General features: G+C 38.5%; 1 protein-coding gene across 5 annotated transcripts; it reads right to left on the bottom strand.

The window, feature by feature from the left end:
* CTH (cystathionine gamma-lyase) lies at window positions 1–23355 on the bottom strand. 5 transcript variants are annotated; one of them, XM_067726561.1, is made up of 12 exons: window positions 22982–23344; window positions 19461–19542; window positions 17782–17877; window positions 15190–15299; window positions 12987–13118; window positions 9777–9834; window positions 9257–9334; window positions 7525–7677; window positions 6101–6222; window positions 4017–4069; window positions 874–1012; window positions 1–576 (listed from the first exon to the last, which is right to left on the bottom strand). In XM_067726561.1, the coding sequence occupies exons 1-12, from the start codon at window positions 23147–23149 to the stop codon at window positions 550–552; spliced, it is 1218 nt and encodes a 405-aa protein (XP_067582662.1). In that variant the 5' UTR covers window positions 23150–23344; the 3' UTR covers window positions 1–549. The 5 variants fall into 5 exon arrangements, with proteins under 5 accessions (XP_067582662.1, XP_067582664.1, XP_067582660.1 ...); XM_067726563.1 differs by lacking the exon at window positions 12987–13118 and having other exon boundaries at window positions 22982–23346; XM_067726559.1 differs by lacking the exon at window positions 1–576 and having other exon boundaries at window positions 610–1012; window positions 22982–23349.
* Between the last annotated feature and the right edge of the window lie 1590 nt (window positions 23356–24945).

Here is a 24945-nt window from a genome sequence, read left to right as displayed (position 1 = left end):
TACATTTGATAATTAGATTTATTTTTTAAAAAAATAGTAAGTACAACCTTAAATCAGTAAAATTTCACAGACTTTTCAGATATTTGATTTTTGGCTTATGGTAATTAAGTGTAAACCATTGCTTTGAGTGCAATTTTCAACAATATACAAAATCACCCTTGATTTAAGAACATTCATTTAATAATTTAAATTCCTCAGAAAACATGAAAAATGAAATGCCATTATATTGTAAACATGATCAATATAAATCTTAAGCTTGAAAAAAAGAACACAATCCCCAATAGCAGCACAAATCTCACCTCCTTCAGAGGCAAATGTATATCCAAATTAACAAAAAGATCTTAACAGAATTGACTTGTCAATTACAATATGGGAAAGAGGAAACTTTTTAACAGGAATGATACCAGGAAGATTACAGTTGTGAAAGGTAATAAAGTCCCTTAAAATTTTCACTTGAAAACTCTGCAAAGGCTCATTAATGGTCCATTCAATTATTCAGAAGTTTTGATCTTTTTGCAGGAAGCAACCTCTAATAGCAGTTCTGGAATGCTAGTTGTGACTTGCATTTGGAGAGTGCTGTATTAACAGTGCACAAGAAAAATATGTTATTAAACCTTCAGGCAAAGACTTCACCTCCTCCAAGAATTCTTTTCTGAAGACTACATTCTTTTAAATCTGCATTTCGACTGATTTCCCTATACATTTATACACCCTGTATATTGTAATAAGAAAAGAGAAAACGTTTACAGTCCACTCTATAAACATAGTGAGGCCACTCTATAAACATAGTGACCCGCCGCTCCCAAGATTAAGCATGTGCGCACGCGCGCACACACACACACACACACACACACACACTAAAATAAAACTTACTGCTGCCTTCAAAGCTTGATCTAGATCATCCAGTAGGTCTTGTTTATCCTCTAAGCCCACAGAGAGTCGAATCAGTGTGTCACTAATTCCAAGGACTTCTCTGTCGCTCTTAGGCACTGAAGCATGGGTCATGATTGCCCTGAAAGAAAGAACGAGCAAAATTTTGATCACTATATTGTAGCAGGGGATGCATGTTTCTATCTCATAAATTGCAACTATTTTCAAAATTTTTCTACTCTAAATATCAAATGCTTCATACACCTACAATGTTTCGCAGGCAAAAAATTAAGGAATTGTGCAAATTATCATTTCTAGTCATGATTTTAAATGAACACAAAGATCTTTTATTGTTTTCATACCATCAGTAAGGTATACTCAATCGGACACTGAAGGTGCCAGTCAAACACCCCCATGCAGGAGGGGAAGATATAGCCTCCAGTGTGTGGATTTTAACACCAACCTGAATGAGGCCTTGGCCAGAAGTCATACACCCCATGACCAACCAGCTGCACTTATAAGAGGCCTCTTGGATCAAGAGCTGGTCAGAATTAATTCCATCTGGATCAAAGGATCAATCCAGAACTGGACCTTCTGAGGCAGATCAGGGAAAGACAACCTACGATCACTGGTAGCAATCACTAAGCATTAGGAATTAATTCCAACACATAACTCATGACACAGAGGCCTCAGAGGATGTTCAAGATCACGTAGCAACTCATCGTCATCGTCAGCATGGGTAAGGGTAGAGCACCTACTATGGTTCAGGCTCTATAGTAAGAATTGGGAAACCAAGAAGAATGAGATATTTTCTTTAGGTAACAAAGCAGGAGCTAAAGACTATGACAATTCACAAAACAGAACAGTCTACAGCAAATACCAAACAAGTATGGACAATAAGAACTGCCGGAGATCAGAGGAGGGAGAATCTCTGCGGGCTGAGGCATCACAGAGGGGAGGCTTATATAGTCTTAGGGAGCGCTTAGATGTACACTGCCCCCAACATTCCACCATCCCCTTCCACCACCAGCAGAAGGAATCACTTTCTCCTATCCACTTCAGGCCCATGGAAAGAAAATCTGAGTTGTGTCCAAAGTAAATGAATATCTTCTTTGATCACTCTAATGAAGTTTTACATGCAAACCTCCTCCTTAAAATGTTCTGCCTTTTTAGGCTCTTAATTCCTTAAAAGAGAGTGAATGTGTAGAAATAAGAACTTAGGCTTCTGGGACCAATAGACTTGGGTATGATTCTCAGCCCCTCCACATACTGGCTGTGTTGGGCTTGTAAAAGTTACCTGTCCTCAGTCAATTTCCTTATCTCAGTACACTGTTATCCACATTTTAAAATCGAGAAAACTGAAATTGAGAGTGGATAGTAAGTTTTCTAAGGTCACCAAGTTAACACACGTTGTTAGGCTGGGAGACCAACCCAGTACATGTTGGCTCAGCTTCCTCCCCGCTGACTGCAATGCTGCACTGGTTGCAGCGTTGTTGGGAGACACAGAATGAGGGTGATAAAACAGACAAGCTCTGACCTAAATTTATGCTTCCACTGGCACTGGGGTTAGCGCTTAGCTGGAGCTCCTGAGGGCCAAGCAACTTTAAACCACATCCCTAAATAAATCAAGCGAGGTCTACTTTTAAGAGAGCCTTAAAGTAATATACATTGCATTACTACGAAAAATAAACCAATTTCATATGCTGAGTGTGCCCTCTTGTGCATCCAGACTTATTAGCAAGCATTTTCCTGAAAGACTAACAAAAACCTCTATGGCTTATTTTAATTATTTGAATCATTATTTGGGTTTCATTTTTTTTTTTTTAAAGATTATGAAATTGCCTGACTCTCCGCATGAACTATAAACTACTAAACCAGGGCAGGAAATGTGCCTAAATTTTAGTAATCCCTGACATTCCTCTGCACATAGTTATTTCAGAAATGTTCATGAAGGGCTTCCCTGGTGGCGCAGTGGTTGAGAGTCCGCCTGCCGATGCAGGGGACGCGGGTTCGTGCCCCGGTCCGGGAAGATCCCACATGCCGCGGAGCCTGCGCGTCTGGAGCCTGTGCTCCGCAGCGGGAGAGGCCATAGCGGTGGGAGGCCCGCGTACCGCAAAAAAAAAAAAAAAAAAAAATGTTCATGAAAATTAAAACATAGAAATATACCATGCATTTAATACAGTTGAAAATTAATAGGTAATGATATTGATTTATCCCTGTAATAATTATAATATATGGTCATAGAAACGTAAAAAGAAAAACAGGATGTAGCTCAGGAATGCTTGCTGGGACAGATAATCATTAAATAATAATCATTATTTTAATTATTAATACTATTTTATGGATGAAAAGATTGAAGCACAAAGGTTAAGTGATTGATGTTCTCAAATCCAGATCAAGGCTGCTTTAAACTCTCCGTTCACAGTTTCTGACGCAAAGCCTCAAGAGTGAAGTTGCTAACATATTCCTGTGTGACATTTGATTCATCAGCAAAACTTTCTGAACCGTTGTTTCCTTGTCTGTAATATAAGCTGTTGGACTCCCTGATCTTAGGCTGTTTTGTGTTCTATTATCCTCTGGTGCTTTGATAAAATTAGATGAATTGGTTGGGTCAGTTAATGAAGGGTCAGGAATACAGTTGAATTTTGGGTTTATGTCACAGATGACACAGAGCCATTTACCCCACAGAAAACAGAAAACAAACAGACTTGATGGTAACTAGCAGGGCTCTCCTCTGATAAATAAGAGTATGGAGGATTTTTTTTATCAGAAACACATTCTCAATTTCCCCTGGAGTCTTAAAATCAGCCCTTCTGGTACAAAGTCTCCAACCTCCCTTCCAGAGCAGAGTGGAGTAGAACAAGTGGCCCTGGTTCGGAGGTCAGAGAATTACCGCTGGAATCTCCTTCAGGCAAATAGGAAAAAAGCAAAATTTGGGAGGACGCAGCTTACTGTTTAGTAGCCCCCATTAAATTTTTATCAGGGTCTCCATTCTATGGAGTTAGAGTCCATTCCAACTAGATAGTGCCATGCTGCTCTTATTGCTAAATATCTTGAATGATCCCCGATTTTATCCTACTCCTTTTCCAAACAATCATTACAGCTGAAATCAAAGTTAAAATACTGAGAAAAACAGAAATACTTACGGAAGCTCAGCAAGACTTTCATATCCTCCTAAGCTCTCAGCCAGCGTAAATAGCTGTGGCAAAGAAAATATTAATATAGATCTTCTACTAAAATAAAAATACTAAAATCTAAAAATAAATGTTGTTGATAAAATGGCCTCGGGACGGGGGATGGAAAATGGTGCAATTATGAATAAACTACAAATTGGATAAAAACTTGGAGAAAAAATCAGAATAAAATCCATAACAATGATTTCACCAGACTAAATTAATTAATTAATTTATTTTACTTATTTTGGCTGCATTGGGTTTTTGTTGCTGCGCCCGGGCTTTCTCTAGCTGCGCCGAGCGGGAGCTACTCTTCATTGCAGTGCACAGGCTTCTCATCGTGGTGGCTTCTCTTGCTGTGGAGCACGGGCTCTAGACACATGGGCTTCAGTAGTTGTGGCTCGCGGGCTCTAGAGCACAGGCTTAGTAGTTGTGGCGCACGGCCTTAGTTGCTCCACGGCATGTGGTATCTTCCCAGCCTAGGGCTCGAACCTGTGTCCCCTGCATTGGCAGGCAGATTCTTAACCACTGCGCCACCAGGGACGCCCCAATTAGACATATTATGTGTTAATTTTTAAAACATTAAAAGTTGATCGGTGGGCTTCCCTGGTGGCGCAGTGGTTGAGAGTCCGCCTGCCGATGCAGGGGACACGGGTTCGTGCCCCGGTCCGGGAGGATCCCACATGCCGCGGAGCGACTGGGTCCGTGAGCCATGGCCACAGAGCCTGCGCGTCCAGAGCCTGTGCTCAGCAACGGGAGAGGCCCCAACAGTGAGAGGCCCGCGTACCACAAAAAAAAAAAAAAAAAAAAAAAGTTGATCGGTACTTCCCTGGTGGCACAGTGGTTAAGACTCCACACTCCCAATGCAGGGGGCCCAGGTTCGATCCCTGGCCAGGGAACTAGATCCCACATGCATGCCACAACTAAGAGTTCATGTGCCACAACTAAGGAGATGGTGAGCCGCAACTAAGGAGCCCACATGCTGCAACTAAGGAGCAGACAAAGATCAACTAAGGAGCCCTTGAGCTGCAAAGAAGGAGCCCGCCTGCCACAACTAATAAAAGGAGCCCACATGCCGCAACTAAGGAGCCAATGAGGCACAACTAAGGAGCCCTTCAGCTGCAACTAAGACCCAGCACAATAACATGAGCTCTAAAACCTCAGAATTATTACACTTGAGACATAGCTCTGTGGTTAACCTTTAAATAAAAATCTCTAAATGTCTATCAAGTTATACAAACTTACTCATTAATATGTATCACTCACTAAATTAATACATCTATTTAACCCCTTCCTAGGGAAGAAGGGAAAAAAACTTGGTTGTTGTATTTAGTGTTATAGTGTCATAGAATTTCACAACATGTTAAAAATTCTTCTCACAACTGTGTTAAATCAAATGTGCACTACTATATTTCTGATTTTAGAAGTGGACAAATTTTAGAACCAATAGAACTTTGACTAATCCAGAAGCATCCTTTTCTTTAGATCTGTAGTATTTAAAACTCAGTCTTAAATACATTACTGCATGAGCTCAAAGTAAGCCCAAAGTATGGAGTTACACAGGTCTCTCTCCCAGGGCCCCTGAGAGCCTTCTGCCTCTGTGAACATTAGGCAAAGGCCTCCCTTCCGTCACTCCAGGCAGATGCAACCTGGGTGGTGCAGGGTTTAGAAAGCCATTCCTAGGCTGGATTTCAGAACAGTCTTCCGTCATTGCAGTGACCACACACTACTGCGGTTTCATATAATACTTCATTTGAAAAGACGGTTCACTTTAAATTTAAAAACCAATGGATTAGAACATTCTGTCTCTCTCAAATGGACGGCAGTGTGCAGAGTTAAATAAGTTAAGTAAGCAGATTCATATATCTGCTACTGCATCACTCTTGTTTCAAGTGATTTTCCAACCCAAAGCATTTCATGACAAAGAGGCTTGTGGGTGTGAACTCCACGTACAACAACATTAATATGAGTCAGGTGGAAGTGAGAAATAATGACTATAATAATGTTATAAGAAGGTCTTAACGTCTACAGTTTAAAAAACTAGTTTGAAAGTTTACCTTTAGGTTCTTGAGGAAAGTCTCAGCATGTTGAAGGGAGCCCTTGATATAAAAGGTGATCATCCCTGGGCAACCTGTGCACTGACGCTTTGCCAGCTCATGCTGAGGATGAGAGGGCAGTCCTGTAGTCATAAGGTATAACGAATGTCTTATTTTAGAGTCAAACATGTAATTTCAGAACAACAACAAAATCACCATTTGCTTAAGTCAACTGCAAATAAGCCTAATAATGAGCTTTATGCCATGTTGACATCTGACCTCTTGTTCTGGTCCCTGTCTATCTCTCTAGCTTCATTTTGACCTATCTTTTCTGGTCTCTCCTTGCTCTAGCCATGCCAGCTTTCTTTACACCAGTGGCATCACACTCTTTTTCAACTTGGGACTTTTGCATATGCTCTCCCTTTAACCTGGAACATTCTCTCCACTGACTGCCCCCTTCCCTCTGTTAATTATATCCTCTGTAATTTTTTTGCTTAATGTCTGTCTTACCCACCAGACTAACTCCATGAGGAGAAAGCTATTTCTTTTATTAATAATTGGATCCTAGTTCCGAGTGCAAGGCCTGGTCCATGGTTGGCTTTAATAAACACTTATGGAAAAAATCTGAAATGTATTGTCCATGACCTTTTAACAAATGCTACCCACTCCTCAGGGCACAGCCCAAAACTCTTCTCCCTTCCTCCATTCAAAATGCACACCAGTCAACAGCTCTATACCTAGTGTACATATTAGGGCATTTAATCTCCTATGTATTTCTGCCTTGCCTTATCTAAATTCCTTAAGGGCAGGGATCAAGCCTAATTCTCCTTTACACCCAAGACTACATGGATGCACACCTCAAAAGGGTTTAAAAGAACTATTTACTTAAGACGACCAGACCACAATTAAAAAGTCTGGTAAAATAAATTCAAAGAGTAACATGTAAGTCTGCTAACTCACATGAGCATTTCTAGATGTTGTAAAGGTGAAGAAATTCCAAAAAAAAGTAATAGAATTTCGGGGGAGTTTTGGTACCAAGTATCAAGTCTCAATCTATATCAGATAAAAGTTAGAGCTAATGCAGAATATCAGACTGATAAGATTACCAGCAAATTACTGGAAAGTACAAGGTTGCAATCCTGGAACAGGTATACACAAACCTTCAAGCTAAAGACAGGAACATCAAATATGTAAGATTAATTTTTTAACATCTAAGCAACCACTAGACTATAGACAACGCTAGGCCAGAGATCATGTCCATCTTCTTTACCATCAGACCCACCAAAAAGCCTGACACACAGACACACAAAAAGCTCAATAAGTGAACAACATAAAAATATATGAAAGCACCTAACTTACAAACAAATGTTACATAAACAGGATGCATAGGATGACACTTAAAATCCTAGTGTAAGCATATGTGCTTAGAAAGCAGATTAACATACCGGGATAAATAACCTTTTCTACCCAAGGATTCGACTCCAAAAACTGAGCAACTGCCATTCCATTTTCGAAATGCTTCTCCATGCGGATTTGTAGAGTCTTCAGACCTCGATTGCAGAGGTAACAGTCAATAGGAGATGGAACTGCTCCAAGAGCTGCAAAATGAACATGTCCTGGATTAGTCTGAAGGTGAGGAGGCACCCAGAAAATCCTCTCACTGCTCTTTTTCATTATAGTGACTCTGAGAAGTTAGCTACAAAGCCCAATGTTTGAGTTTTAGTGGGAAAAATTAATATATCAAATTAGAAACATGAGAATGAAGCATAAAACATGCTTAGTGAAATGGGCTTTAAAATGAGAGGGGAGGGCTTCCCTGGTGGCACAGTGGTTAAGAATCCACCTGCCAATGCAGAGGACACGGGTTCGAGCCCTGGTCTGGGAAGATCCCACATGCCGTGGAGCAACGAAGCCCGTGAGCCACAACTACTGAGCCGGAGTGCCACAACTACTGAAGCCCACGTGCCTAGAACCCGTGCTCTGCAACAAGAGAAGCCACTGCAATTAGAAGTCCACGCACCGCTACAAAGCGTAGCCCCTGCTCACCGCAACTAGAGAAAGCCCACGCGCAGCAACTAAGAGCCAACACAGCCAAAAATAAATAAATAAATTTATTTTTTAAAAAATGAGAGGGAAAATGAATTATCCTGAAAATTAAGTACAAATACAATGATATGAACTTTTCAAATATGAGCATCAAGTCTTTTCTATGATTTTAATGAAAGGACATAGTTTAATCTTGTATTTCTTTGACAGAGTATTATAATACACAGAGAAAATAGCAGTTCAGCTCCTATTATTTCTGAGTGTTCTACCAATATTCTATTTAGCTTTTGTCTAAAGCAGCCTGTGATTTCCCATGCCTCCAGGATACGTGCCTCAGTCCTTTTTTTTTTTTTTTATAAATGAAAGGAATTTATCAAGCAATAAATTTTGGTTTCCTTCCTCAGTGCCCCCTTTTGCTACCCAACATGTATTCCCTGGAAGGGGATTTTTATTCCTAATTATGTTTGTATCTTATCTTTCTGTCAAATCACAGTGGTTAAATCAAGTCTCTTTCAATAAACCCTTCTCCATACCTGAGATAAGAAAACAATCTAAACAGAAAACAGACGTTTAGACACCTGTTGAAAAATATAAGTTTATATGTTAAGTGCCATTTAAAAGTTATCATCATTTCAGATATAAAAGGTATAGTATAAGAAAGCCATCATTCTAAATGTTTAAAAAAAGAGACAAAAGAATCCATTAAGTCATAAAACTAAAAATTCACTTGAGGGACTTCCTTGGTGGTCCAGTGGTTAAGACTCCACACTTCCAATGCAAGGAGCGCGGGTTTGATCCCTGGTCGGGGAACTAAGATCCTACGTGATGCTCGGTGGGACAGAAAAAAACAAAAATTTACTTGAGCTTTACCAAATTATGATCAAAAGTAACATGGCTTTGAAAAATAACAAAACATATCTCTTGGTCATGTTGTAAAGCCCTATTATGTTATAACTGTATTTTTATAACCCAATTTTTCTTTCCTCTAAAAAATCAGAATTTTTCCCACTATTTCTCATTTCTTCCTAAATTAGTGGAATGCTATCACTTCACAGCACTTAGTGGAAATACAAATATCGAATGTAGTCACTTTGAGAGCATAAGGGGAAATTTGGGTTTTTTAATACTTACAATTTTGCAAGAATCGGAGCCTATCATGAAGCCTCTCAGAATTAAGTGACACTAAGCCCATCACAACATCACTGTGGCCTAAAAAAAACAAAACAAAAACAAAAAACTTTAAGTTAAAAACAACATATGTTTATTCCTCAGCTTATAATTTCTAAAATGTGACTTTCACTTGAAAAAACTCTGGGAAAAATCCCTGTAGAATCAGTTTAAATAAACTTTAGCAAAAGCGATACCTTAAACAATAAAATTAAAATCATGTAAAAATTAAATGTTTCTTTTTAAGCTATCAGCAGGATAAAAATATAACATTTATAGTACATTTTAATCCTCTGCTGTTAAATCATGAGCATAGTTTTGTCTGCTATAAATGAAGTCCTATATTTAATCAAAGTATTTTCTTACTTTCTACATGAGTCACAGAGAAAACCTGAATAATAGAAGTAAAGGGATAAAAGGATAAAGTCTTATGCTACTTTCATCTATTGATGGAAAAGAACATTCTAAGTGAAGACTGTCTTACCATTCATATATTTTGTTGCTGAATACATACAAATATCAGCTCCCAGAGCCAAAGGCCGCTGAAAAGAATAAAAGGTTTTTATTCCAAATGGGAAATCACTTGAAAATATGCTTCATTGCCTGCCTATTTATTATTGTAAATTCCATTCCTATTCTAACTTTTAAAAATACGCACATCTTAAAATTTCCAGGAACTCTGGTATTATCTTTCCCTTTCCTCCCTCACACCAAATAAAAATACAAAGTATTAGAACCAGTATTAAATCCAAAGGCACAAATTTTCTGGAAATAGCAGATAAACTCAGGTCAACAGGTCTTCTGAACTTGTTTCTTTAGAGCAGTTGCTGACTAGCCCCTAAATTTATTACCTTTAGCAGAGATGTTGGCATTTTATGACTCAGTAAACACAGAATAGTTGACACAAACATTTAGCAATTGTTCTGTCAAGTAAGTATAAAAGTGATGTGCTTAGGTTTTTAATCATTAAAACCTTACAATGTATGCTGTGGTTATTTATTGATTTGCCATGATCTTGACTCTTAATTACTCTTTTATTATACTAGTTTTGTCAAGTGTAAAATCACTTATAAGGAAATTTGTTTAGATTGTTTTCCCTCACTGAACTTTCCTGCAAAGTAATTCTTTAGTCTTAGATGTCTTTGTTTACGGTGAAAATTAAACTAATAAACAACTTATTCACTAAATAATGTAATATCAACATCTTTCCATTTAAATTTCCTTTAAAATAAAGTGTGTGTGTGCGTGGGCATGCGCGTGCGCGCATGTGTGTGTGTGTGTGTGTTTTTAACCTCCCTAGCTGGGGGCTATGGGACTTTTCATTTAGGGTTTCAAAAATAGGACATTTTAAGTGTGGTATTCCTCAAAGCACTCTCTACATATGTGTTTGCTCATCTCTAAAGTGATGAGTCAAACTAGATGTTGTGTGAGGTCTCTTCCAGGGCTAACATTCTGTAAACTCTATGGTCAAAAGGAAAAATAAAAACCAATAACTAACAACTGTTGATGCCATTATGCTCCAAGAATCATGAGTTACTTTACATAACCCAGTGAAGCACTTTACATAACCCAGTGAAGCATTGTTCAAAATACTTTACCTAACTCAATAAAATCAGTATTTTTATGACTAATTGTACAGATGGGGAAAAGGGACTAAGAAAAATAAAATAGATCACTCAGATTTAAAAAATGGTAGAGACAGGACTCAGACTACCGGAATTCAGAGGTTCTACGTGGAAACTTTATGCTTGTATGTCCATTTTGCCTTTTGTGAGACTTATAAAAGATCAAGAAGACAAAAGACAGGAAAGACAGAACATACCCACTTTTCATGAGTGTAAAATAATGAGAGGATCTTTTCAGAAGATTTGCTTTGTGGAACCAAATGTGGTTCCACATTTGGTTTGTGGTTGCCTAGGGACACTGTGATTCTGATTAATTCAACTGGAATGAATCCAGACTGAAATGAAGCAAATTGCAGTCCCTGGCATGAGGAATGTGATGTGGGCTTCAGAAAGGTGGAAAAACTGGACCTATTTTAGTGACAACAATAGGAGAAAAAGGGCCAGGCCTGATGAGTAACCTGGGCAGGCCCAGCTAAAATGATTCATGCAATCTCTTTGGGAATATACAGGACTCATGATGACTCAGCTAGAGCAATCCTATGCTATAATAACTGCCCTACTGTAAGTGGTAGTTGGCGTAAGGAGTTGGGATAAAGACTCCAAGAGTGAAAATCACCTGGGACAAATAGATGATGCCAGGAGATTTTCACTTGGAAACAACTGCCTTACTTGATATAAGAATCAGCTGGGGCTTCCCTGGTGGCGCAGTGGTTGAGAGTCCGCCTGCGATGCAAGGGACACGGGTTCGTGCCCCGGTCCGGGAAGATCCCACATGCCATGGAGCGGCTGGGCCCGTGAGCCATGGCCGCTGAGCCTGCGCGTCCGGAGCCTGTGCTCCGTGACGGGAGAGGCCACAACAGTGAGAGGCCCGCATAGCAAAAAAAAAAAAAAAAAAGAATCAGCTGAAGCTATATCATGAGCCAAAGGTAGATGACACATGAAGCCATCTGAACACATTGTAGCCAGGAAATGTGTTTCAGGAAAGGAAGGTAAAACATGGTAGTGCCTTCCGAATAAAATGGAGTAAGGTGAAGAATAGCTTTGTGCAGACTCCTAGGGAGTCAGCCAACTTCAGGGGCCCAGAACAGAAGCAGGGAATATAAACAATTGAGCTTGTAAACATGTGCCTAATTGAAGAGTTGGAGAAAATGAGCTCGGGTTTCAGGAGCTCTGCAGAATAAAGGTGAACTACAGGAGGTGTAATAAGAATGACCACAGGATACAGACAAAAAGGAAATAGCAGGGAGATGGTAACTCCTAATAAAGAAAGATAACAGAGTTAGGTTACCCAGACGAAAGAAAAGGAGAACGTGTGGGGAAAAGCCAGACAACCAGTCAATTATAGAGAGATCCCAAGATGATCTACCAAAAGGAGCAAAGCAGAAAAGAAGAATCTGGAAAAATGTACAAGAAAAGAAAGAAAGGAATTGCGGGTGAATGGGAGGGTTTGAGTGGGGAAGAGATGTATGTAGAGGACAGGCAGGAAAAGAGAGAGTCTAAAAGGAGCACTGTAAAGGAGCTGTACTCACAGATACAAGGTGAAACATGGAGTAGAAATTCATGATACAAATAAGGTAAAGATATAGAGGGCAGGGCATGGTCTTCGAAGCACTGAGGGAAGACAAACTAGAAAGAGGGAAGACAAATGGAGAAATAATGTGTGATGTACACTGAGATGTCATTGAGTATAGCTTTTCTCTTCCTTTTATTTGAAAAGTTAGCCAGGTTTAAATATATATAAAATAATATAACTGACCTGGAACCAAAACATAAACATTGAAACCCCTACTATGTGTAAGGCACTGACATATACAATCATATAATACGGCCAGGTCTTCAGAGAGTTTACACAGAGAACTTAAAAGCTTTAATTAAGACAACATTTAAAACACACAAAGCCCCACACAACATATTAACGTAGTGTTGAAAAGATATTAACTAATGGTAGGAAAGATCCAATTTTAATTCTTTGTCTAATCAATAATTATAAGCAGATTTCATGTAATTTAATGTAAACAAGTCCTTCCTCTCCTAATTACAGGTACCTGTGTAGTCTACTAATCATTTACCTGGAAATATGCCGACATAAAAGTGTTATCCACGACCAAAATAATGTCTCCATGTTTATGGACAGTATGTGCACAGGCTTCAATGTCAATCATCTTCAAGATAGGGTTTGTGGGAGTTTCAATCCAAACAAGCTAAAACAATTCAGTAAATGACAATAGTTTGTAAAAACACACTGCCAAACATCTATCTCATGTACTGTAACCATCTGGGAGGCTACATTGGAAGACCATAGATAATGAAGTTTAAAGGTTTGAATCTGAATCCCAGCCCCATGAATTTCTAAGAAGTCATCATAGGTAAGTAACTAACCCTCTACGTTCTTCCAATTTTTTATCTATACAATAGGATTGATAATATTTACCTTATACAGTTGTTGTAAGGCTCAAATGAGATAGTGTACATATAAGCAGAAAAGCATTCAAGTTAATTATTGTAATTATTTTCCATTAAAAAGAGGATGAATTCCAAAGAGATAGTTCAATGTCTGGGAATTTTGTTCTCAAAGATAAATAACATAGGTTGTCTAAGTTTACATTCTGGAATTTTCAGTAAAGAGAACAATCTCTATGACGCCAAAAATATCCTGAATAGTAACTTAACGCCAGATGCACTAGAACCTACAAAATAAGTCCCCAGAACTTGAAGAAGAGAATGGGTTTTAGAGTGAGGAAGGAAAGTGACACACACAACAGAAAACCTGGCCACAGCTCACTTAAGAGACAGTATCATATTTATCTGTCTATTCAAAAACCAAGCACAATCCAGGCACATCGTGGATGTTTGATAGTTATAGAAAAGACCAAAGAAAAGAATTCTGTTTGTTAAACAAGCTGCCACTGTATTGATTGACATTATCTACAGCTTTCTTTTTAAAAGGATTAATGGTTCTTTTTTCTATGTAAATGGACAAGTGGTCTGGTTTAACTCTCTTCCTACTCTAGAGTTTTACTGTAGAAAAGACATGGTAGTTAAAATAATGCCTATTCTACAAGAACAGAATTATTTAAGAACATATAAAATTTTATTTCTGGGTAAGAATTTATTATTCTCATTCATAATAAAAATTAATTAAAATAAAAATAAGTAAATAAATACAAAATAGATTTTACGTAGACTTAAAAAATCTACTTCAAATGATGAGGCAGACATTTCAGGGGGAAAAATGTATTATTTCAAGTTGGTAAAGAGGCACTATATAAAGTTCTATTGACAAGAATTAATATACACACAATATGCTTTCCTCCCTTAGAAAGACTCAAACCAGCTATTTTAATAAGAATCTTTTCTCCCAAGCAAGAAAACAAACAAAAAACAACAACAACAACAAAAACAAGTTCCTTTAAAAACAAGCCTTAATCACTCAAGCTCACCCTGGTGTTAATCTTCAAAGTAACTTGTGTGAGAAAAGCTTTTCATTTTTTAGCATTCACTGCAACATAATCTTGAGTACAATTCAAACCTTTTAATCATTAGCAAAAAGTTGGAAAAGGCTGATACTTATAAAAGGCACTGGTCCTTCTTTTCCCCATGCAGAATTTCAATGAAGTCCCAAGAAAGAATATCACATATGCCATTCATTCCAGCACAAAACACCTTCCGGTGGCATACAAGCTTCCCAGGATGGAAGCTAAAGACTGCTTGTGGCTCATTCTCTGTTTCTATCATTTTGCTGAAGTATCCCTTAGAACCCTTAAAACTATGCTTAGGGTTTGGGGGCTTCCTTACAAACTTCCTTTTCTGTAACCCAAACTCTGTGGTGACTTTTGTTACCAATACTAGCTTGGTAATGCAGTTAAGAATTGTCTGCTTTTGCTAACAAATTTTTTAACAGTCATCATGTATTGGGTACTGTAATAAGCATTTCATACGCCTTATCTCATTTAGTTCACACAATCACCTTTCAATAAGGCAGGTACAATTGTCCCCATTTTGCAAATGAAAAAAAATGAGACTTTGGTTAAATAATTTGCCCATGATAATACACCAACCATGATACAGAATTAGAATTTGAATCCCAATACAGAATGCACGCACCTAACCATTATGCTATACTACACAGAAGTCAGACCTATCCTAATCTTGATGGTTTCCAATGGCTTCCAGTAAAATTTGTTATTCAGATTTAAATTATTTCCTCAAGCAAACAGAAATGATGAAAACAAAACATCACAAGGAAAACAAACAAACTGAAAACTGAGTTACCTTGGTTTCTGGAGTAATAGCTGCCTCTAACAATTTGGTTTTTGAACAATCAACAAAAGAAATCTTTAATCCAAATTCAGTTGCCACCTGCCTGAAGTACCTGTTTGTACCTGAGGCAGAAGAGAATCAGATAAAATGAAAAGAAAACTGTATTAGGAAATATTAATTCCTTAAAAGTATAAACACTTAAAAAATATAAGGAAGTGTCAATCACCAATAAAGAAACAACTAAAAGCAATTCTACTTTGTTTGAATAGTTTGACCTTCTCATATACTAAAGAATATAAGGCTTAAATTTTAAACTAAAAATCAGAGTCAAATAAAATACACTTGATACCCACACCAAGTTGTGTGAAGCAGAAAATGTTTCTTAAAATATACAATCTCTACTCTTCAAACATGAAGTGGCATGCTTCCTGAAATATCAATATCTTTCTAAAACAATTCCTTCCTACTACTCAAATCTAAAATAAATGAACTGGGACTTCCCTGGTGGTCCAGTGGTTAAGACCCCAGGCTCCTAATACAGGGGGCCCAGGTTCGATCACTGGTCAAAGAACTAGATCCCACATGCCACAACTAAGACCCAGCGCCACTAAATAAATAAATAAATAAAATTTAAAAAAATAAATGAATCAATGCCAATGAAATATTCAAAATAAAATTTCAAACTGATTATACTTTGGTAAGAGAAAAGAATTGGTTTTTATCCTTTGTTCTTTCTCAATCTTTTTGTTATGCAGTTCTGAAAGCTTTAGTAGACAAATGAGACAATGTAAATCAAACTACTAGAGTTTTACAGTGAAAGAAGATAAATCATTCAACTTAGAATGGCTTCTTTTAAAAATACGGTTCTGGATTTGATGTATATATATGCAAATTTAAAGAAAAATTTGCTGTTATTGATAGTGAACCAAAAAAGAAAAAAAAAATTATCATCAAAGATATACTGGAGGGACTTCCCTGGTGGTGCAATGGTTGAGAGTCCGCCTGCTGATGCAGGGGACACGGGTTCATGCCCCAGTCTGGGAGGATACCATATGCCGCAGAGCGGCTGGGTCCGTGAGCCATGGCTGCTGGGCCTGCGTGTCCGGAGCCTGTGCTCCGCAACGGAAGAGGCCACAACAGTGAGAGGGCTGTGTACCACAAAAAAAAAAAAAAAAGATATACTGGAGGGACTTCCCTGGTGGTGCAGTGGTTAAGAATCTGCCTGCCAATGCAGGGGACAAGGGTTTGATTCCTGGTCCGGGAAGATCCCACATGCTGTGGAGAAACTAAGCCCAGGCGCCGCAACTACTGAGCCTGTGCTCTAGAGCCTGCGTGCTTCAGCTACTGAAGCCTGTGCACCTAGAGCCCGTGCTCCGCAACAAGAAGCCACGGCAGTGAGAAGCCCGCGCACAGCAACAGAGAATAGCCCCTGCTCTCCTCAACTAGAGAAAGCCCATAGGCAGCAACGAAGACCCAATGCAGCCAATAAATAAATAAATACATTTATTTTTTAAAAAAAGATATACTGGACTTTTGGTAGACTGATCCTAGGTAATATAAGATAGAAAAAGACTGTAAAGAATTGTTAAAAAATCAACAGCAATTTTCAAGATTTTGTACCTATGTTTACCAAAAGGTTTTTATAATACATTATAATAGTAATGAAAAATTTGATTTTTCTATAATTTCAATTCATCAGACTATCATAGGGTACTATGATAAAATATAAAGCATTTTGCAAATTTCTGAGAGGGATAAAATGATTACTAAGAGTAAGTCTCTTCCTTCAAAGAACTTACAGATTTAACTTTTTGTTCAAATAGGAGATAGATAAAATGATAATAATATTCCATAAATCACATTTTAATTATTTGGAAGCATTTGGTATATATGTATAATATACTTACAAAATTTTTTGCTGTTGTTTTGAACACAAAAATCAGTCTTACTTAAAGGTAAGGGCAACTTGTCTTCCTTACCTTCCCACTTACCACTTTATATAACTAGCATTTAAACAATTTGGAATGAAAGTTCTTAAATTTGTATCCATGGATAGGTTTCAAGGGGTAAGGGTCCTTGGAGAGGAGCCTTATCATTTTAAAATTAAAATGATAAACGTTGGGTATAGTCTTAAGTGCATTTTTTGGAAAGAGGTCTATAGCTTTCAACAGCTTTTCAGAAGCTTCCCTAAAAAAAAAAACACAGGGGGTGGGGTGGTTAAGGGTTGGGTAGAGTTAAGCCCTTTGAGAATGACTTGGGTTATAGACCATCTTCACTGGAGGTAAAAATTTTTAATTACACTAGAACACTCTCTCTTTAAACACTATCTTCTCTAGAGTAGAATATATCTGGGATAAGCTCATTCCAGCTGCTTAAATAAAATTATTATTAAACAATCTCTCTTATAAGCAAGTTCTGGAGCATAGACCCTAAGTGTTTATGCTCCTCCTTTATCAAGTGTGAACCAGCATAGAGTTGTTCATCATATTTTGAAAAGATAATCAATAGTCAATAATCCTGGTAGCACTGTTAATATAATTCAGGACCCATTTTATTGTCTTTCAAATATCAGCTGAAACAACATGAATGAGAGAGGTCACCTACCTCCATACACATCATCCATACAAATAATTTGGTCTCCTGCTTTTAAGAGATGGGTAACAGTCACAGTGGCTGCTAAACCTGAAGCAAAGGCCAAACCTAAGGTAAAAACCAAGTTAGAGTAAACCAAAATGTCAGAACTATAGGTTAAAAACACCTACAGTATTTAGTTGCATTACTTTATATCCCTCTCTCTGCTGACTGAAAGACAACCGTCACTACTGAGTCACCAGAAATCCCCTGATTAATACCATTACAAAATCCCCCTTTCTATTTCAAAAATAAAATATCTTTAAAATAAAAATACTTAATTCTGCTTTGGTTATAACATTTCTCTGAAAAGCTTCAAAGAAATAATTCTTTACAAAATTCGGAGACAAAAGACCAATTGCCAATTAAATTACACTTTAAAAGTATCAAACTCTAAAGAAATTTCAAACTTGAGGAACAGAGCTAAGATATGATTCATCCATTAACTATATGGATATGCAGTTGAGAAAATATTTTAACAAAACTCACAATCAGACCTGATAAATTTAATAAATTTTATTTTTTTTAATTTTTTAATGTGGATTCTCTTTAAACACATGTGATCCTGAATCTCATATTGAACAAAAATAGTGAAACTGAATAATAAAAAAATAACTGGCATTGTACACATTAAACACTGTAAAGAAAAATATTCTGATAAAATATCAGTGTATCACCTTGATGATAAAAATCACTTGTGACCAGTAGATGGGATATCCAATTAACTTGGAAAATGTAATTTTTGCAAAGTTTTTTCAGAAAAGTTGAGGTTGACATTGCAGTTCTCTACTAAGCAGATCTGTGGTCCAACAATGAATTCATACAGAAAGCTAACCTTTAAATCCCATTCAAAACAACCGTGTTTTCTGGAGCCCACCTGAAAAAAGTGTCTGGCATATGAACCCTCAGCCTTTATAATTTCTGTGGGAAATAATATTCCCCACACATTACTAAATTTAAGAAATTTAGTGTTTAAAAAACTCCCCCTCTCACCCAAAACAAAAGAAACTCCCCCAATCCCAAACAAACACCAAAGCTCATATTAACATTTCTGATTCCTACACTCTTGCTGTGAGAAAACTCCTAAGACTCTCCTTTTTTAAATTCACGATTCTGCCCTCATTTCGTATCATTTGTATAGAAAGTACAGAGATGATTTAACAGCCATCCACTCCCTTCACGGAAGAAATTCAAGTTTTGAGGAGTTAATCCGTAATCTCCCAAAGCACAGTATCAAGGGTACCTGGCTATTGCAAATGTTCCTTGGTGCTACTCTCAGGCACAAAATAGCAGGTGAATGAACCAGAGTATAAGAAAGTTTATATTCTCATAGGTGGTATTATAAAACTTAGTTAATTTGTATCTATTTATACTGACAGCTTCAGACGAAGACTACGTTTACATGAATTCTAAGTGGCAAATTCTGCCATTTTGCCTCTCTTCATATTTATTTTCACCTTATAATTACACATATACATATGAAGTCAGCTGTGGGACCTCAAGCAAATAATTCAATGTCATTAAAAAATAAGAGTTTTGAACTAGCTAATCCTTATTTCTTTCCAATTCTACATTCTGTACCTCTGTAATTTTTTCTATACAAATAAGAATGGATTCTAGATTTTACAAACTTTGAAATGAAAATCACTTACTGTACTTAGCCCCATCCAGTGCTGCCACTGCTTTTTCCAAGCAATTCCTGGTGGGATTTCCAGAACGGCTGTACTCAAAACCCTGAAGGAAAGAAGTTAGAGTTCATCCTAAGAGATTTAAATTTATTATCAGGGTCTTAACATAGACATTTCCTCAACTACAGGTCCATCCTGCCATGTCTTTCTGTTATTTATCTATTACATGTCTTGCCATTAGACAGAAGCATCACTGTTGTGGCCGTAGTGGTATGGAGAGACCCTGAAGTCAGCCAAACTGGGTAAGAATTCTGTGTCTGCCACTTACGAGCTACATGCCAATAGGTTAGTTACTTAATATTTCCCAGAGTCAATCTCCATACCTTTAAAATGGGAATAAAATACAGATATCTACTTCATAAAATTGATGTGAAGATAAAATGAGATAAGTTCTCTGCATGATGCCTGGCATGTGCTAACCACTAGATAAATGGTGGTTTTTATGTTACAGTCACCTCTACCCATTAATCTAGGGATATTAGGAAACAGGAACCACCTGAACCAACAGAGTAAACCTATTTCTAACCTGCACTTCATTTCCTAAAAAATAAGTGTTGTGAGCTCTGTTTAGCATCCAACAGGAAGCTATGAACAGATCTTACAAATGCTCGAAGTTCAGATTTTAGCTCTACAAAAGCAACTCAAAAAAGAGAGTAATTCTCAGCAAAACAGCTCTATACAACCCCTTTTTAAATTTTGCATTATATTCCTTTTACATGTATGACACTATACTACCTGAATTCATCCAGTCATTTTATTTGATTTATTTAGTTTTATTGAGGTATAGTTGATGTACAATATTACATAAGTTTCATGTGTACAGCATAGTGATTCACAATTTTTAGAGGTTATATTCCATTTGTAGTCATTATAAAATATTGGCTATATTCCCTGTGCCATACTATATATTCTTGTAGCTTATTTATTTCATATAGTAGTTTGTACCTCTTAATCCCCTACCTTAACCTCCCTCCCCCCTTCCCTCTCCCCACTAGTAACCACTAGTTTGTTCTCTGTATCTGTGAGTCTGTTTTTTTGTTGTTGTTGTTATATTCACTAGTTACTTTTATTTCTTAGATTCCGCATATAAGTGATATCATACAGTATTTGTCAGTCTCTTTCTGTATCCAGTCATTTTATTTAATCCTCACAATCTGCTCTAAAGAAAGTAAAGCCAAATGTTACAGGGAATGTCAGTGCCAGAATTCAAAGCCAGGACTTAAACACTCACTAAAAATCCTATACATACTTTTCTCCTCCTGCCCCACATAGCACATAACAAAACACAACCACTCTTACACCTGTTTCTGATTCAGGAGCTCCCAGTATTAGAGATAGATATAGATATGGCTATAGATATAGATATTTAAGTTTTGTTGCCTTTTTTGTCTCCTTGTTTTTGACAAACTGGGTAGACATTTTATAGGGCTCCAGGATATCCTCATTACTGGCCACCATCACCTCCTTGATGTGACCTGCAGCTGTACTCCAGACAGAAAAAAAAGTTTAGATTCATGTGGCTATTGCCATGGAAAGGTAGTCCATGTCTCCCTAAATATTCACTGCAGAGATTTAACTTTGTGGTTGGGGAGCGGGGTGGGGGGAGAAGCATATTTCAGTGCCAATTCTCACTCTCATTCATTCAATGACTTTCCAGATGGAAGTGGAGAACTAGATGCTTCTCATTCAGCTCCTCAAATTCTCTTTAGTGCTCTTAACTGACATTTTAAAGATATTAAGAGGAGTTCGTGGATTTTACCACCCCTGCTGCCTCTCTGAAAACATTTAATTGTTAATATCACAGCTAAATTATTAACTTTTGCACTAAATGCTAAAGCTTGGGCAGCTACACGTTCACAAAGCCCTACACGAGGAAGAAACTTGGAAGACAGGTTGTGTACACAATTTGATTACAAAATATAGTAGCTAGAAGTATCCTAAACCAGTTGTAGAAATGCCCTTAGAACTCTACTTCACAAAACAAAGGGCCACGTCTAAAAGAATTTTCCTCAACTTATATAACATAACACACTAAAGAGGTGTTTGAAGTATAATCAAGGTTTTGGATCTACAAAGTGTATTCAATTACAGTTGACACTTGAAGAACTCCCGGGCTAGGGCACTGACCCCCTGCTCAGTGGAAAATCCATGTACAACTTATAGTCAGCCCTCCATATCCGAGGTTCCTCCATATCTGTGGTTTATGTCCCCAGATTCAACCAACTGCAGATTATTCAGCACTGTAGTATTTACTATTGAAAAAAATCAACATATAAGTGGACCTGCACAGTTCAAACCCCTGTTGTTCAAGGGTCAACTGTAATTTCTTCTGGACCTCAGCAACTTTTAAATACTCCAAGATCCATCACGTATGCTACCAAAAAAGGAAAAGCTATGTAATGAACACAGAGGCCTATCTCATCTATGACTCTGGGTAGGTTCCTTTTCTATAAAAAGTACATAATATCTGTCTTGCTCTCTAACCTGGTTGTTGTCCAGATCAAACAGGAAAAGTGCAAATATGAACACCATGAAATAGCAAACTACTGAGCAGTTATAATGTACAATGCAGCTTAACATACATATCAACAACTTATGTGGTAGGTACTATTATTAACCCATTTACACAGGATCAACCTGAGGTTTAAGGTAAGTCAAGTAACTTGCTCAAGACCAACTGGCTAAAAAGAGGTGGTGTCAGAATTCAAACCTAGGTCCTCTGACTACATGATTTAAGCTCTTAATTACTAAACCACAATGATGCAATGGGTTAGACTATTGCTAGCATTACTGTAGTATAGCACAGGATAGACTAATGCCCAACAGTGGGTGGGGTTCCAGAGCAGTACTGCATTGGAATCCCGGCTCTACTGCTTTCTAGCCATGTGGCCTTTGCATTGATACTTATCCCCAAACCTCAGGTTTTTCATGAGGGAAATAAGAACCTAGTTCATACTAGAATTGCTGTAAGGATTATGTGAGGCAATATATGTAATACACATGATAGAATGTAACTATGAATCTGGCTCAATGGCTATTAATAACTACTGGAATAATATTGGGAGTTAATAGCTACTGGGAATAATCTTGATTCCAGGTGAGTTATGAGACAATTTTTTTCTTAGTTGACTCCTTACTATATCTTTACAATTTTTGTTGCTAAAGGTAACTTAAGGAAGTTATGACACTCAGTTTTGAACTGCAAATTTGCCAAAATCACATGAATATCAGTCCAAATCTATGGGGCATGTTGGACAAACTGTTCCTTCCAGTCCTGCTTATCAAAAGAAATGCTTATCAAAAGAAATATGATCATTGAACCATTCAATACAAAGCTTTATTACAAGGAGGTTTACAGGTGTAGCAAACATCATTCCTGATATACACAAATTAAACCTCACAAATTACTTGCGTGCCTTCTTAATTTATAAGCCATCTCTCTTTTACCGCCCAACACTGGACCGCCCCAGACAGACCCAGCTCACCAAGTGCCGGCCAGGAGCCCCTTGCTTGAACGTGGTGGACAGTGAGATGGGAGGCACTACAGCGTGGGAAGTCCATTGCTCTGGTTCCTGGCCCACATGGATGGCCTGCGTAGCGAAATGTTGGAACCTAGGCAGGAAACCGTGTGGGGAGGCGTCTTTTTCCTGCATGCTGATCTGCGAAGGAAGGTGAGAGTTAAAGGGCAAGGAAGATAAAACTGTGAAACTGGTGAGTCGGGGCTTGAAAAAGACACGGAAGAATTAGGCGAAAGAGAGGTAAAGGTATGCCCAGCAGGGTGACCAGCGGCGAGCGCACAAAAGCCGGACTGTAGCTGAGACTCTATTAGCGGGCCGGCAGCTTTGCTTCACCTCGGGGCGGAACCACCGCGACCCAATGAGCGCAGGCCCCTACGCGGTCCCTGCTCCTCATTGGCCGGCAGCGGAGGCGTCGCCCGGAGCGTCGCCGCCAACCCTACGGCACAGGACTTGGAGTGAAGCCGGGGTCCCTGGGCCCCTTGGTTGGTCCCTGCTGGTGAAATTCCTGAGTCCGGGCCCAAGGGAAGCTTCATTGCTGGCTCCTGTGAGCCACTCAGGCGTCTGTGTGACCTCAGACCGGAGGTTCGCCAGAGATGTGCAAATAAACTGCCTTGACACTGAAACCGAGTAACCAGTAAACAGGCCACGCAAATATCCTCCTCTTACCGTAGCCCTTGCCCCAACCCCTCCCACCTCCACCAACCGCCCTTTGTCCTGAGGGCGGTTCTGACAGACGAAGCAACAAAGTGGAGATCGGTGACGAAAACGGTGGCCCAAGCTGCCAAATGTGCAGCTTGGATTCTCATTAACTGAGGGCAGCCTGCCTTTGAAACAACGCTGAACTCTGTAATGACCCAGTAATTATGTTGATTGAAACAGGAGTGAGGGTCATATTTTTCTTAGGTAATAGTAGAGCTACTGTGATAAGGATCTCTAAGCAGGATTCCGGCAGCTTCCTAAGAGCTATTCAAACGACTTTTTTCAAGCATCATTATCTTCTTTTGAAGTACCCAGAGAGACTCTCCCTGATGAATATATATATATATATATATATAGTGTGTGTGTCTTTGAAAAACTTATTGGAGCCTCAAATCCTTACACAAACTGCCTTCATTGTTACGCAGTTGACAGCAACATCCCCGTAGGAAAAAGGAAGCAGTCCTGTGTCACAATTTATTCACCTGTATCCAGAGCCCTACTCTCACAAGGAGCACTCCTTTAAAACAGACAACAAAAATCTCCTTGTTCCCTAAACAATACAGACTTGACCTATTTACTATTGTGACTCTTTTCTAGGACTAGGGTTAGGAATACTTCTGTTCCTGCAGCGTGTTAACTAAATATCTGAAAATTTATTAAACCATTTAAGAAAGAAGAGAATACAGAATAAACGGCTCTTAAAATTACAGGACTGAGGCAACTGGCTTTTCAAATTAACTACCAGGACACAGCCATTAAGCACTAGGACAACAGAGCCTAAGGACCTGCAAACTTTTAGAAACCTAGCAAAATTTTTAGCCCTGTGGGGAAAATGGATGGACTCCAAGACACTAATAGATATTACTGTATATTTAATTAATATTTTCTGTTAAAAAATAACATCGGGCTTCCCTGGTGGCGCAATGGTTGAGAGTCCGCCTGCCGATGCAGGGGACACGGGTTCGTGCCCCGGTCCGGGAAGATGCCACATGCCACGGAGCGGCTAGGCCCGTGAGCCATGGCCGCTGAGCCTGCGCGTCCGGAGCCTGTGCTCCGCAACAGGAGGGGCCACAGCAGCGAGAGGCCTGCGTACCGCGAAAAAAAACAAAAAACAAAAACATATCAACTGCAACTCCTCTCAAGATATATATATATATATAGCTGTACATGGGTATGTTTTTATATGATATGGTGCTTAGGGACCCAGAGGGTCTAAAACAGTCCTAATTAGT

This window comes from Pseudorca crassidens, chromosome 2 (genome assembly GCF_039906515.1).
Source record: "Pseudorca crassidens isolate mPseCra1 chromosome 2, mPseCra1.hap1, whole genome shotgun sequence".
Classification (NCBI taxonomy): domain Eukaryota; kingdom Metazoa; phylum Chordata; class Mammalia; order Artiodactyla; family Delphinidae; genus Pseudorca; species Pseudorca crassidens.
Note: the sequence above shows the minus strand (reverse complement) of the source record. Positions and strands in the feature narration are given on the sequence as shown.